Genomic DNA, 15,568 nt, shown 5'->3' with positions numbered 1-15,568 from the left:
CACCATAAAGAGCAGCCTTGGGACAGGGTGCTGCGAGGGTGGGGGGATGGGGGAGGGGAGGACAGGAAGGGCCCACCTGGGTCAGCTTCAGCTTGTTCTCCCAGGAGTTGATGCGTTGCTCGAAGGGCTTCTTGTAGGGCGAGAAGGTCATGCTCTGGGTCATGACGATGTGGTCATCAAGCAGTTGAGAGGCCTCATCTGGGCTCTTGAGGATGTAGGTCTCTGTCTCCTTGTAGGGCATCACGTTGAACAGGATGGTGGACCACTCCTTCTCCATCTTGTCCAGCGCCTGGAGTAGGAACGAGTCAAGGCTGGGTCCCGGGAAAGAGCCGGCCCACACTGAGCAGCACTGGGCGGGGAAGGGCAGGTTCTACCCGGCCATGATCTTCACTCAGGCCCCCTCAACAAACCCTCAGCTTGTCTGGTCAACAAATCCCCCATGGACCCTCATTGGAATCCAAGGCTGACTCGCTCTCACATGTGGTGTATGTGTACAACATGCATGAACAAGCATGTTGGGAGGCAGCTAAGGCACTGGTTAGGAGCTCTGGTCCCAGTTCCAGCCCTTATTGGCTATGCCACCTTGGCCAATTGCTGAACCTCTCTGAGCCTTAATTTGCTCATCTGTTAAATGAGGTAATGCTATCAGCACCTTCCTGAGAGAGGAATAACTTGAGAGGAATAACTGAATAATAATAGGGGTGGTAGACACCATGCCAAGCACTTCATATGCATTATTAACGCACTTAATAGGATGCACCTCAACCTCTTGGCCTGGTGAATGGGGCCCCAGGGATGGGGCCCAGTACTGTCACATTCCCACACCATTGGGCAGCATGTGGGTGGGGCAGGGCGGGCCTGCTGGTGGTGGCCCACCTGCTCGATGGCATACTCCTTGCCAGCCACCTTGGCCACCTTGCTGATGCTCTCAGTGTGGTCCTGCAGGTTCATCTCAAGGCAGCGGGCGAAGGTCAGGTTGGCCTTGGGCCTGACATTAATGTTGATCTCATTGGACAGCATGTCCCAGTGGTGGGTCCTCATGCCAGGGTTGCGTAGCCCCTGGATCAGCGGGATGTACGGCTTGAACTCCTCAATGCGGGCCTGGATGTCTAAGGCCACATCCTGGCAGGCTGCCGGGCAGGGCAGGCAGGGGTGAGAGGCAGCTGGCACAGGCAGGGAAGGAGGGGACGGGCTGGCTGGGCTGCCTACCTGGGATGTCCTTGAACTGCTTCACGCACTTGTGCATGGTCTTGAACGACTCGATGACGTTCTTCTCCAGCTGCTCTGCGTCGATGGCTGACAGGGGGTCGTTCATCCAGCTCTCTGACCAGCGCAGCCAGTCGGAGGCTGTGGTCCAGAGGTCCAGGTAGGGCTGGAACTCCTTCACCATCCTGGAGAGCTTGTCATACTGCAGGGGCAGAAAAGCTGGGGCTGTGTCGGGGTGCTCCCCAGTCTCTCTCCACGCTGCTCCTTCTGGGGCCCCTCCTTGCTCCTGGCTGCTGTCCCTGATCCTGTCCCCATGGACTCAGGCCTGGCCTCCCTTCTTCCTTCCCCCCATGGGCTCTGGGCTCTGAGTGGCTGAGCAAGGCCTGCACTGAGCCTCCCGCCTCCTGCTTGGGTCCAGGCAGCCTCCTCGCCCTAGGGGCCAGGAGACGGGGGTAAGCTCTTCTCTGCAGCCTGCTCAGTCCTGCACCCCCCCCAAATGCCAGGGCCCTGCTACTTGGCAGCTGGCTCCAGATGTGGCCGCAAATGCCATGGGCTCCTCCTCAAGCCCTTCTCAGGGCTGGGGGCAGTGCACCCAGAGGAGGCCTACGTTGGTGATGGGCAAGCCAAAGATGTGCTCGCGGTTGTTGTAGAGCATCGCCAGCTGCTGGCAGTCCTTCAGCTGCTTCTTGACCCGGCGCACCTCGTTGGCAATCTCATGCGCTCGCGCAATCTCCACGTGGCTGGAGAAGCCAGCTACCACCAGCTGCAGGCCAAGGAGCAAGGGATCAGAGGCCTCTGTGGGCCCACCTATGCTCATGCATCCCTGTGCACACCCAGGGAAACTGAGGTCCCCAGAGCATCAACATCTCCCAGTTCTGAGGGGACTTTCTCCTGGAGTGAGAGGTTCCTGGCCTATCACAGGCAGCTGACCACCCCAAGGTAACACAGCAAGGTCCGATGGAGACACAATGCCCATGAGGACACAACAGAGGGGTTGGGGCTCTTTGCTACTCTGAAATTTCCTGGAACTTGCTGCCCAGGCACCTCTCTGGCCTTTCAGTTCATTCTTTTAGCTACTTGTTCACTCGCCCAGCAAACATTGACACAGCACCTCCTGACTGCAAGGGGCAAGTCCTGGCCCTGGAGAGCTGTGTGGTGTGTGTGTGTGTGTGTGTGTGTGTGTGTGTGTGTGTGTGTGTGTGTGTGTGTGTGTGTGGTGGGTGTGGTGGGTGTGGTGGGTGTGTGCGGTGGGTGTGTGTGGTGTGTGTGTGTGTGGTGTGTGTGTGTGTATGGTGTGTGTGTGGTGTGTGTGTGTGTGTGTGGTGTGTGTGTGTGCGTGTGTGTGTGTGTGTGTGTGGTGTGTGTGTGTGTGTGGTGTGTGTGTGTGTGGTGTGTGTGTGGTGTGTGTGTGTGTGTGGTGTGTGTGTGTGTGGTGTGTGTGTGTGTGTATGGTGTGTGGTGGGTGTGGTGGGTGTGTGTGTGTGTGGTGTGTGTGTGTGTGTGTATGGTGTGTGTGTGGTGTGTGTGTGTGTGGGGGGTGTGTGTGTGGTGGGTGTGGTGGGTGTGTGCGGTGGGTGTGTGTGGTGTGTGTGTGTGTGTGGTGTGTGTGTGTGTGTGTATGGTGTGTGTGTGTATGGTGTGTGTGTGGTGTGTGTGTGTGTGTGGTGTGTGTGTGTGTGTGTGTGTGTGTGTGTGTGTGTGTGTGTGTTCTCAACCCAGCGCCACCTGCAGCCCTTCCAGCTTCTCCTGGAAGTTGTTCTGATCCATGATGTGGATTTTGCGGAACTTCTCCTCATCTTCCATGTGTTGCTGCCGTACCATCTCTATCTGCCCGAGGATCTTAGCAGGCCAGTTGCTGGCAGCCCATCTGGATGGGGAAGGGATGGGTTATGGGGGGGAATGTCACACTGAAATCATGGGGTGTGCAGGCCAGGGTGAAGGGGAGAATGGGGGATCCAGGCGGCAGCTGGAGCAGCCGGGGCTGGGCAACCGGGAGGTAGAAGTGAGCCTGGAGGCAGCCACTGCCACCACTGCAGTGTGGGGCTGCCTGGCAGGGAAAGCAGTCCCCGCCCTGGGATTGTGGGCAGCTTCCAAGGAGATGCACACCCAATGTGCCCAGCGCAGTGACAGGACAAGAAGGGAATGGTGTCCAAAATGAGAGAAGCGATCCTGAGTTCCCCAGGTCTGTAAAGGGCCTCAGCTCAGATGAGGCAAAGTGACAGCCTCTGGCCTGCATTTCCTTGGTGACCAGACAGGGCCACCAGACCAGCTTCCTTCATATCAACTCCCTCTGCCTGGCTGACCTGGTGACCCTGTGGGCTTCAGAGATTCTGCTTGCAGTTGGCCTTGGGCTGCAGATCGTGGGGGAGGCCACCCTGAGCACCAGGATGTCCCATAAAGCAGGTGACTTAGGGCTCCTGGGCAGGGTTCCCAGGAGACAGTGCTAGTCTCTGCCAGACGCTGGCAACCTGGAGCCAGCCCCAGGCTATAAGACAGGCTGGGCAAGGGGTCTCTTGGCCTCAGTAAGGCAGTCCCAACCTGAGGCTATTTCCTATGAGGCTCTCGAGCTGGGTGGGGACAAGTGCTCCTCCCCAGGGACCGCCCACCATGCTGGGCTTTGCCTTCTCGCCATGCTCCCAAGGACCCCCAAGGGCCTCAACCACAAACAAGGGGATCCCAGGCCCGGTGAACATGTGTGTGTCAGGCCAATGATGGGATAGAGAATGGAGACAGAGTGGGGGGCAGCAGGGTCCCTAGACCAAGAGGGCCAAATGATTTCCTTCTGCCCCACTGGCCACGTGGCCCTGGCCCACGTGGAGACGTGTGACTGCACAGCCTGCAGCCGCCATGGCTCAGCACCTCCTCCCCCACCTCCCGCTATCCACCACCTGCCTGGAGTGAGGACCGACCTCACACTCACTTGTCATTGAAGTCATCTGTGCTGAGGTTGTAAAAGAACTCGTCCATGACTTGGTAGTCATCCATGACCTTCGCAATCCGATCCTGCATGTATAGGCATTGATGAGAACTATGTGTACCTGGGAGGTGGGAGGGTAACTGGGACCAGGCTCCCCAAAGTGGTTGGGTGTTAGGGAGAGGGTGCCCTCTTCCAGAGAGGGGAGACCTGGGGTGGTGGAGGAGGTGCTGGCATTGGGCTCAGGGCTCCAAGGGCCTGGGCCACCACACCTCCAAACTCCAGCCCCCCACTCATGCCCTCCTGACAGCCCAAACAGCATAGCTCTGAATCTGCATCGTGCACCCAGCCTCATAACCCTCCGAGGCCAACTGTCCTCCGTGTGTCTACCTCACTCCCAGCCTCCCGGCTCCTGCTCTCCCAGCCCCTGCCTGTCCCCAGCCCCCAGCCCCCCGTGTACCCGCCTCACCTCCAGCCCCACCAGCTTCTCGGGGATGCCCTTCATCCACTCACGAAGCTCAGCCAGCTCCTCAATGCTGTTGGGCTTCTCGTAGATCTTGCGGCTGATGCTGCGGAACTCTTCACAGATCTGGCAGGAGGGGGAGGGTGCTGGGGAGGCCGTGTGCCCCTCCCTTGCCTTCCCAGGGGCCTGCTCCTCCTTCTTGGTCCCAGTATCTCCCAACAGGGAACTGCCCCCACCCCACCACATCCTACGGTGCATTCTGAAAAGAGGTGCTCCCTTCCAGCACACTGGGGAGCTGAAGGTCACCCAGTGCGTTTCCCCCTCCCCAGCCGCCTGCACCTGCACACCCTCAGCTCTGCGAAATGATCATCTCAGGGTGTTCTTTGTGAGGGGTTCCCAGCTCTTTACAAGTCCAGGGGAAAAGATAGAAGCCCCCACTTCCTGGGACCTCCCATATGACCCCAGGCAGGGTCGAGGCAGGGTGACTTCCAGACCCTTCCATTGGCCTGGATGTCTGCAGACACCTCTGAGCCTCACTCATGGGAGTTCACTACATATGCACGGTGTGTGTGCTGGTGCGGTCTCTAGGGCCGGGCAGGTGGGCACCTACATCATCCACCTCCTTGTGCAGGTTCTTAGCCAGGATGTCCAGCATGGAAGTGGCCAGGGCCTTGCACTTCTTGGACAGGCTCTGTTTGACGTTGTTGACGTTGACGTAGAAGGGACCAATGATGATGATGCTGGGCAATGAGCTGTCCAGGATCTCTTTCTCCTGCAGGTGGGTGAGCACCACCTCCCGCACCTCCTTGGCCGACGGGCATTGCGTCTGGAAGGCCCTGTGGACAGCGGGCACCCACGAGGGGCAGAGGGTGGTGAGAGGGTGAGTGGGGGTCACACAGACAGGCAGACACACTCTGACGCACCCACGCACTTGAGGAAGGTGCCAACATCATTGTTGTTCAGTTCCAGGTACTTTCTGTACTCCTTGGCGTAGGCCTGCAGTGGGATTATGGCCTTGCACACAGCATTGGCGATGACGGCCCGCAGCTCCTCCACCAGCAGCTCATGAAGCCCCACCGACTCCAGCAGGGGGTCACCACTGATGAAGATGTCCTCCATCACCAGCTGTGGGGCAAGGTGGGGAGGCGCACAGAGCTGGATGAGCCACAGGGCAGGCGGGCAGAAGGGTTGGAGTGTGGTCCAAAGACTGAGTGAGCGGCAGCGTGGCCGAGCATAGACAGCATGGTGGGGGCAGGGCAGAGGGTCTGCTGCCACGTCTCTTAGATGAGGCTGTGGACTAATACAAGGCGGGAGGCCCAGGTGGCCCACCAAGGGACAGCATCTTCCTCTGCCTTGCCTGGCTCAGCTCAAGGCCAATGGGACAACCAGGTCACTGATGTCTCCGACTGACCAGCAAGGGACAGAAGAGGGGACTAGAGTTACAGCAGCTGTGGGGCCTGGGGTAGCAGGCTGTGCTGTGGTGACGAATGAGGACCTTTGAGAAGGGGTCCCGCGAGTGGAGGTCAGTCTCTGTCTACATCTTGAGTGGAAGAGAGAGGTCAGGAGCTGGATGGGATCTGGGTCAGACATGGCTGTGGCAGGAGTGGGTGAGCAAGCCTAGTTCCAATCGCAGGTCTGACCCTTAGCAGCTATGTGACTTTGGGCAAAACTTCTCCAAGCCTCATCTACAAAATGGGGATGTTAATGGTACCCAGTTCAGCTTGTGGTGAGGACTAAATGAGCTATTCAAGAATTAAAGGGCTGAGCACACTGCCAGCCATGATGAAGTTGAACTGCTCTGACACTGCGGCAGCACCCTGGCATAAGTGCCACTGTACCTTCTCCAGCTGGGGCACCGTGTGGGTGGCCAGGATGCCCTTGTCAAAGAGGTTGAGCAGAGAAGTCTCGAACTGCTCCAACGGCGTGCTGTAGTGCACCCCTGAGCTGTCCAGCACCAGGTCCACGATGAACAGGGGATTCTTGCGGGGCCTGCGGGGACAGTGGTCGGGCGGATTGTGGGCAGGGGCCTGAAGAGGGCTGCGCACAGGAAGCCCAGTCCCTGCCCTTGCTGCCGGCATTACGGCTCTGGAGCTTCTTCATGCACGAGACTTGCCTCTGCCCTCTTCCCAGAAACCTCCAAGTTACCAGAGAGAAAGACCCACACCAACCAGACAGGCTCCTCCATTCCTGCCACTTGCCCAGAGGCCCATGGGCACCAGGGAGAGGGAGAACAACCTCCACGCGGTCCTGAGGTCATCAGGGAAGGTTGGAGAGGCCCTGGGCACTTGTGGCGTCCATGCTCTCCCTGGGAGCCCACCATCCTTGGCTCCAGACACCCACTACATGCAACGACCTTCAAGCCTAGATCCCAGCCGAGCCTCCTCCGCACTCTGGATTGCCAACCACCCTGACCTCAAATGAGCATTTCAGACATTCCATGTTCCCTGACTCCCACCAGGGCTCAGTGGACCCCAGGAGTCAGCCTGGTCTCCTCCCCTGCCCTCTTCCTCCTACACATCCTCTCCCCAGCACTACAGCCTATTCACTGCCCCAAATCTGCCCTACCCAGCCCCATCACCCCTTTTCTAGACAATGGTAAGAGCCTTGGTCTCACTTCTCTTCTGCCTCACTCATCCTCACAAACCCAGAGCATGGTTTTGGAATATAATTTGGATTGTTACTCCCCTCTGATGGCTGCTGACCACAATTGGAATAAATCCAGCCCCCAACCATGACCGCAGGAGGCTCTACATGGTCTGGCCTGGTCCTCGCAACCTCTCCCGAGTCATCCTGACCAACCCCCCCTGCCTTTCCCTCTCCAGCCATAGCCACTGGCCTTTCCTTCCATGACGGCCCCAACTTTTCTCTTCCCTCCGTGCCTCCAGGCCCTCCAGCTGGTGCCCCCTCCCCACCATCCCCTCATGGCTGGTTTCCTCTGTCTCAGTTCTTGGTTCAGATGCCACCTCATCCCTGACCCCCTTGGCAACGTCCCCTCTCCTGGATATGTCAGAGCCCCTGCCGAGATCAGCAATGACTGTATCTGTTTATTTCTTTGATTGCTGTCTGTGCTCATGTGAGAGCAGGGGCCGCACCCCTCTTGTTCCCCTAGAACCCCACCTGGTTCATGGCAAGTGCTCAAAAAACATTTCTCAACTGAGGAACTCAGTGACAGAGATGGAAGTCACCAGAAGATATGCCAGGCAGAGCTGCTGGGACATTCCCCAGCAACCAGGGCAGGAGCCAGGCCCACCCTTGTGTCCAGGACCCAGCAGTGCTGGGCACCCTGCCCCTGGCTGCCCTGGCCCCCTGACCCTGTACCGCCCTAGCCGTCAGCGCCTGACAAGGAACAGCTCTGGTGTCGACAGGTGCCTCTGCCCAGCCGAGCCCCACCTATAGGGGCTGTTTATGAAGTCTTCGCCCCAGACCATGTCATCGGTGCAGTCGAGCACGCTGCAGCAGGCATCGCTGATGAACTGCGCGAAGCTGGCGAGAGAGTTTTGCACCAGGAAGCGCAGTGTGTCCTGCAGCATGTACTTGAGCAGCTCCATCAGCCTGTGCAGCTTCGACATGAGGTACACCTCCCAGTTGGTCTCGTAGAGGTTGTACCAGCCCTTGCTCATGTCACGCAGGCTGCTGCGCATGACCACCTTGAGCGTGGTGATCCAGCTGTCCTTGAGGAACATCTGCACCTGCGGTGGCCACAAGTGGCATCATGTGGCTGCCTGCGGGGCGCACTGCCCACAGCCACCATGCTCGGGCACTCTCCAGACTCAGATGACCATGAAGGGATCTCCCCACAACCCCAACTTACTGCCAAGCCCTGCCAACCAACACCCCCTATGACCCCCAGGGACCAGGGCTTCTGGAGGTGGGGGGACGAGGGAGGGAGGGGCAGCAAAAGCAGGGCTTTCCCTCCAGCCAAGGGAGAGACACAGAGATACAGAGAATGAGGCAGAGAGAGAGAGATCGAGGCACAGAGTGGAGCAGAAAGGAGCTTTCCTCCTGGGCCCACTGGTGCCTGTCTCCCATGAGGCTACACCTCTCCCCCTCACACTCCCATGCTCAGGTAGATATGGGGGTGCATGGGGTTCCTGCTCCCCTTTCCAAGACTGGGAGTCTGCTTCAGAGGCCACCAGTGTTGGGATGGAAAAGGACTAGAAAGGGAGCCCAGCCTGGTTTTCCTTTTCTCTCTAAGATGAAACACCCAGTTGGCACCCGCCCCAGCTTCCCGCAAGGTCTAGGAAGAGGCAAGGCCTGGTTTTAAGGAAAGCAGGCGCTCTTGGCTGATCAACTCCGGGCTTCCCAGGGCCCCTGTCTGTGCCCATCAGCTCCGAGGCCCTGGCCCGCTATCACCCTCTGTGCCCTGGATGCCCACGCACCTGGGAGTAGGTCTGTGACTGGATTTGTTCGAACTCCTCTAAGCGGCTGTACTTGGAGAGGCTTGAGTGGAAGAGGGACATAGCGGTCACCTTGCTGCACTCGGCCCGCACTTTGCTGAGGGCCGTGATGACCTCCGACCGTGTGAGCAAGGACACGAAGGTGAAGTCTGCCTTCTGTTCCTGGAATGGGTACTGGGGGACACTCACCAGTCCTGCAGGGATGGGGGTCAAGGGCCAGTGTCAGATGGGCCTTGGATGTATCAGGGGTCAGGGCAGATCTACCAGGTATTGATGGAGGGAACAACTCCTGCCTCCTCCCTGGAAGAGACACCCATGTCCCTGGAACCCCTCTTTCCCCATGGCCTACCTGGGTGACCCCAAGGCTCCACAGTGAAGTGCCCACTCTGGGGTGGGTAAACCAATTCCCTCCAGGTCACTCTGGATCACAGGCCCCTTGAAGGTGGGTGAGAACCATGGGCTCCCTCCTCACTCCCTCCCAGCCAACCTGCACACAACCCCTGGGGCCCATCTGGGGCCTGCCCTGGAGCACCAAGAAAGGAAGACATGGGCATCAGGCCCCTGGGAGTGCCCATGGTCTGCACCCCACCCCAGTTTCCTGGGTACCTCACACACATGGAAGCTGGGGCAGGGATCAGAGAGCTCCAAGCAAGGAGCTCTGAGACTCGGTCTGCCACATATCAAATGGAGCTGCAGCAGTGCCAACCTACTCTTGCTACTGGAGGAAGAAAAGGACTGCATGTCCCTAGGTCAGAAAATCAGAGCACTTTTCATCCACTTCTGGACAATTGCTTTCCTAGTCCATGTTTACCTTGCCACTTCTGCACTGTTCAGACTACTATTTTTAAAAGAGCCTTCGGGGACTTCCCTGGTGGTCCAGTGGGTAAGATTCTGCGCTCCCACTGCAGGGGGCCCAAGTTCGATACCTGGTCGGGGAACTAGATCCCACATGCGTGCCACAACTAAGAAGTCCATATGCCGCGACTAAAAAGATCCCACATGCTACAACTAAGACCGGGCACAGGGCTTCCCTGGTGGCACAGTGGTTGAGAGTCCGCCTGCTGATGCAGGGGACATGGGTTCGTGCCCCGGTCCGGGAAGATCCCACATGCTGCGGAGCGGCTGGGCCCGTGAGCCATGGCTGCTGAGCCTGCACGTCCAGAGCCTGTGCTCCACAACTGGAGAGGCCACACCAGTGAGAGGCCCGCGTACCGCCAAAAAAAAAAAAAAAAAAAAAAAAGACCGGGCACAGCCCATATAAATAAATAAATAATAAATATTTTAAAATTAAAATTAAAAAAATAATAAATCAAAGAGCCTTCTTCTACCCCACCCCCACAACCCCAACCCCCAGCTCTCCAGACAGGTAGGAAAAGAAGGTGATGAATGCTGGGGACAGGGGAGGTCCCAGAGGGAGGGGCAGGAGGGGCTCTGGCCGTGGGTGGCCGTGGGCCTGCCTCTGTCTAGCCAGCGTCACCTTGCTTGGGCACCTTCTCCTCCTCTTCCTCAGGCAGGGTCACATAGAAGAACGTCTTGGGCTTGGAGGAGACGATTTTGTCAAAGCTGATCTTGTTCATGCTGCGCTCGTAGTCCAGGTTCACTTCTCTCGAAAGATTGCTGAAGTGCTCCAGAACCCTGCCCATGTGGAGCAGAGAAGGCGGAATCAGGAGGGCTCCACCCCCCCGCCACAACACTGTAGGCCAGCTGGGCCCCAGGCTCTGGGGACATGAGTTTGGGGCATCCCTTCTGCATTTCTGGGCACACCTCCTACCTGGCCCCCAGCCACCAGCACCCGTCGTGCCTCTTCTATGCCACCCCCGCCCCCAGGATCACATCAGTCCCTGAGTCTGCCCATTTTGCTTCCCACTCTTCACTGACCTCTCTGCCTCCCCCTCTTGCCCCCTTAAAACCCATTTTCCACTTGGCAGGAAAAAAAAAGATATTTTAAACATGTAAATGGTCAAGCCGGTCCTCTGCTCAAAGCCCTTCCCTGACTCCTCTCACACTGCAGGCCCGTGAACGCGTTCCTTCTTAACACCTGTGCCTGCCTCATGGCGTCCGGCCTCCGTCTCCAGTGTCTCCCAGGCTACAGCACCCTCTCTGGTCCACTCCGGCTGCATTAACCCCCTACTGCTCCTCACATCCCCCAGACGTGTCTCCACCTCTCAGCTTCAACACCGTTGTTCCCTCAACCAGAATTCTCTTCTCCCCTTGCACTGCAGGCCTCAGCTCAAATGTTCACCCCAGCGAGGCCTTTCCTCACCACCTGATGTAAAGCAGCCCCTCCAAGACATCTCTATTCCCTTACCTTGCTCTGTCATCACAGTACCCATCAGAACCCAGACACCCAGCTTTCTCACTGCCTGTCTTCCTGGCTAGACCGAGAGCCCTTTGTTGGGGGCGCTCACCACTGTGCCCCAGTCCTGGCACAAGATAGGTACCTGCCACACACGTGGCTGGCCGCCTGAGGGATATCCATTGCCTCCTAACTGTACCTCACTTTTGCTCCAGATTTATTCCTTTCTCACATGACTCAGGGGAAGATGAACCATCCCCAGCTCCAGGGGTATATCTCAACTAGTCTACGTCAATCCTGGTGGGGCTGGGTCCCGACTGTAATTGTTTAGGAGTGGCTACAGGACCCAGTTGTGACTGACCAGTGACTGATGCAGAGATATAGAATCAAGCCCCCTTGTCCTGTCTCCCTCAAGACAAACTCTGTGTTGTCATTCATGCTCCAGAATTCCCTGTGGGATCAGAGGCTAGCTTCTCCTAAAACCCCACCTCTGCCTAGATGCTTCCTCCATCTTATCCTACCTCCTTCACTTGCTTGTAGATTCTCCTGAGAGGACTGCATCAAAAAATCACTTGTACGTGAATCCCTGAAACAGGCTCTATTTCTAGGGAATCTAATCCACAGCAGGAGTCAATGGACTCTGGACCTTGTGCTTCTGAAACTGCTGCTGCCATCTTCCCTGAGAACAAAGCCAGCAGACACCAGACAGAGCCCTGAGGTCCAAGCCTGAGATGTCCTGCATCAGATTTCTTGTTACATGTAAAGAAATGAATTTCCCTGTTTTCTAAGCCAATCTCAGCCAAGCATCTTTGTAATTTATAGCCAAAGATACTCTAAATGATATAAAACTCAAGAAATGGAATTCTGGACAACCATGATAACAATGGCCACATCAATTCAACTCTCCCAGCACACTTTTTAAAAAAAGAGAAGAGGAAAAGAAAAGCAAGAAAAACAAATAGCACTACCCAAAACGTACACCTTTAGCATAACTAGAATAAAGAGAATGTCCAAACTCACATTATCTTCAAGTAGAAAAATAAACATCAACTCCCAGTGCACTCTCACTCACACTGCAGCTACAAGCCTTCATGGAGAACAAGGGCAGTCTGGGAAAAACTGTGCAGAAGAGTGGTGTATGGTAGCCCCCATATGGACCTAAAATCCTTCCAGAAAGAGAAAGTCTCTCCTAACTGCAAAAACAAGAGTCCTGGTAAATCACAGCACTTACTAAAAGGAAGGGATTTAGCTGCATGCGTTCAAGGTAGGATTCTCTGAAAGGCATGACTTATGAGGGGGGAAGGTAAAAGGAAAGAATAGGAATCCTTTGGAGATTGGAGGGTGAGGGAGAAAGAAACAAAAGTGAAAAGTAGAGTCCTGCAAGAGAGAACAAAAAATTTGGAGGACACATGACCCTTCTCCCCAACACCCACACCCCTACATGGCCATTTATTAAAAAATAAATAAATAAATAAAAACAGTTTGCTATACTAACAGAGGAGGGCGCCCTGGGACTAGAAATCTTGTAAATCTTTACAAATCAATGAAATAGGTAGGTGAAAGGCTACATTTATATAAAGCTACTATAAGGAAAAGAAAGAAAACACCTTAATTGATGAAAATTCTCACACCCCGCAAAAAAAGACAAAGGAGAAGAAAACTAACACAACACTTCAAACTAAAGTAAATCTCTTCAAAGTATTTGGGCATATGAAAAATAAAACATAGAAATAGGCAAATAACAGGAAGAAAAGAAAGGATATTTAATTGGACTCGGGAAAAAAATGGAAGAAACTAAATTATCTTATGAAGGAAAGCTAAATTACAAGTTGGCCATAGAATAATACAGTCAAATTAAAAAGTTAATAAAATACATTTAAGAAAGTCACGAATAAAACCAAGAGAATGAAAATTAGAAAAAGAAAGAACAGAAAAGGTTCAGAAAGTAGTTGAATTAGAAACAAAGAAGAAGCAACACAACAGATAGATAAATGGATAGATAGATAGTATGGAGTCTCTGATGAAGAGAAACAAAACAATGGAACAGAACTAATATTTAAAACTACAATTCAAGAATATTTTCCAGAAATAAAAGAATATCTGAATTTATACATTTAAAAGGCCCATTGTGTACTTGGGAAAAAATATCAGAATGATCAACTCTAGGACATACCCTAGTAAAATGATTAGACTTTAAAGACAAAAAAAAAAAAAATCTCCAAGGTCTCCAAGAAAAAAAAAAATCAAACAACTTACAAGAGAAGGGGACTTTGACATCAGATGTCTCAAAAGCAACATACAAAGCAAGACAACAAGAGTTGTCTATGCAAATATATTTTTAAAACTAGGTAACATGGATAATTTTCTAGAGAAACAAAGTATACCAAAATTGACTCCATTAGAAAAAAGAAAGCTTAAAAAGATCAAATACCTGTAGAAAAATAAAGTTATAGAAAAACTAGAAAAGCCCCATGTCCAAATGGTTTTACAAAAGAATGACCACACAGCCCCAATGCAACATAAATTGCTCCAGAGTACTGAAAAAGATGGAAAATGTCAAAATTCTTTATATGAAGCAAGTATAACTTTGCTTCAAACCTGTATAAAGAAATACAAAAAAAAATTGCAAGCCAGTATCACATATCAATGATAAAGTTCTAAATAGCATATTAATGGACAAAATCTAATACCACATTAAAAATGATACACTAGAGGGGTGGGATAGGGAGGGTGGGAGGGAGACGCAAGAGGGAAGAGATATGGGAACATATGTATATGTATAACTGATTCGCTTTGTTATAAAACAGAAACTAACACACCATTGTAAAGCAATTATACTCCAATAAAGATGTTAAAAAAAATGATACACCATGGCTAAGTGGGATTTATTAAAGGATTGCAAGGTTGTCTCAATATTAGCAAATCAATTAATATAATTCACCATGTGAATAGATCTAAGGAGACAAACATATGATTATCTCCACGGGTACTTAAATAGCCTGTGACAAAAAAAAAATTTAAGAAAATAGAAATCAACAGCTACATTATTAAATAAACAAAACCCTAAAGCTAGCATTTTTCTTAAGGCATAAACACTAGAGGTATTTCCACTAATTTTAGGAACAAGGTAATGAAGCCTACTGTCTCCACTACTATTCAATATTGTACTGGAGGTATTAGAAAATGCAATTAGACAAGAGAAAGTAATTAGAGGAATAAGAATTGGAAAATAATAAGTAAAACTATCTCTATTTACAGATAGTGTGCACTTAGAAAGTCCCAGAGAATCAATGATAAACTCAAACATTAAATGATTTTAGGAAGGTAACAGGATGTAAATTGGCATAAAGAAATCAATCAATAGATGTAAAAGTAGAGAAAGCCCATTTATAATAGCAACAAAGAAGATAAAATACTTAGAAATATGCAAAACCTATAGGAAAAAATCTTTAAAGCACTACTGAAAGATACAGAAGTAGACTTGAACAAATGGACAAACATTCCTTGTTCTTGGATAGTACAATTCAGGATCCCAAAGATGTCAGCTATACCTAAGGTAATTTAAAAATATAATGCTATCACAATAAAAATACCAAGCGTTTTAAAAATACAGCTAGACAAGTTGATACTAAAGCTCACATGAGGAAATAAGCGTGCAAAATCCCTATCAAAATCCCAACAACTTTTTTTGCAGAAAGAGAAAAATTCATCCTAAAATTCATATGGAATCTCAAGGGACCCCCAAATAGCCAAAACAAACTTGAAAAAGAACAAAGTGGGAAGACTCACACTTTTCAGTTTCAAAACTAATTACAAACCTACAGTAATCAAAATATGTGGTACTGGAATAAAGACAGACTGAGAGACCAATGGAATAGAAAAGACAACCCAAAAATAAAACCTCATATATATATAGTCAAATTATTTTCAACAAGGGTGCCAACATCATTCAATGGGGAAAAAGACAGCCTTTTCAACACATTGTCCTGGGAAAACTGCATATTCACATGCAAAAGAATGAACTTGGACCCCTACCTAAGACCATATGCAAAATTTAACTCAAAATGGATCAAAGATCTGAACATAAGATCTAACACTGTAAAATTCTTAAAAGAACACATGGAAGAAAGCTTCACGACATTGGATTTGGTAATGATTTCTTATACATGACACAAAGTCACAAGCAATAAGGAAAAATAGACAAATTGGATGTCACCAAAATGAAAACCTTTGTGTCCTAGTTACACAAAGGACACTATCAACAGAATAAAAAGGCAACCCATGGAATGGGA

At 52.1% G+C, this 15,568-nt stretch overlaps 1 protein-coding gene across 1 annotated transcript in view; it reads right to left on the bottom strand.

The window, feature by feature from the left end:
- Positions 1 to 15,568, bottom strand: part of DNAH1 (dynein axonemal heavy chain 1) — a gene marked incomplete at its 5' end in the record, with an annotated part of 79,996 nt that overhangs the window by 42,793 nt on the left and 21,635 nt on the right. The window contains 13 exon segments of the mRNA XM_079933625.1: positions 77 to 289; positions 877 to 1,130; positions 1,210 to 1,408; positions 1,814 to 1,969; positions 2,932 to 3,073; positions 4,127 to 4,209; positions 4,590 to 4,709; positions 5,194 to 5,419; positions 5,515 to 5,708; positions 6,422 to 6,572; positions 7,974 to 8,272; positions 8,963 to 9,174; positions 10,458 to 10,615. Coding sequence (XP_079789751.1) covers positions 77 to 289; positions 877 to 1,130; positions 1,210 to 1,408; positions 1,814 to 1,969; positions 2,932 to 3,073; positions 4,127 to 4,209; positions 4,590 to 4,709; positions 5,194 to 5,419; positions 5,515 to 5,708; positions 6,422 to 6,572; positions 7,974 to 8,272; positions 8,963 to 9,174; positions 10,458 to 10,615 — 2,407 coding nt within the window.

Source organism: Stenella coeruleoalba, assembly GCF_951394435.1.
Source record: "Stenella coeruleoalba genome assembly, chromosome: 10".
In the NCBI taxonomy this organism is placed as follows: Eukaryota; Metazoa; Chordata; class Mammalia; order Artiodactyla; family Delphinidae; genus Stenella; species Stenella coeruleoalba.
Note: the sequence above shows the minus strand (reverse complement) of the source record. Positions and strands in the feature narration are given on the sequence as shown.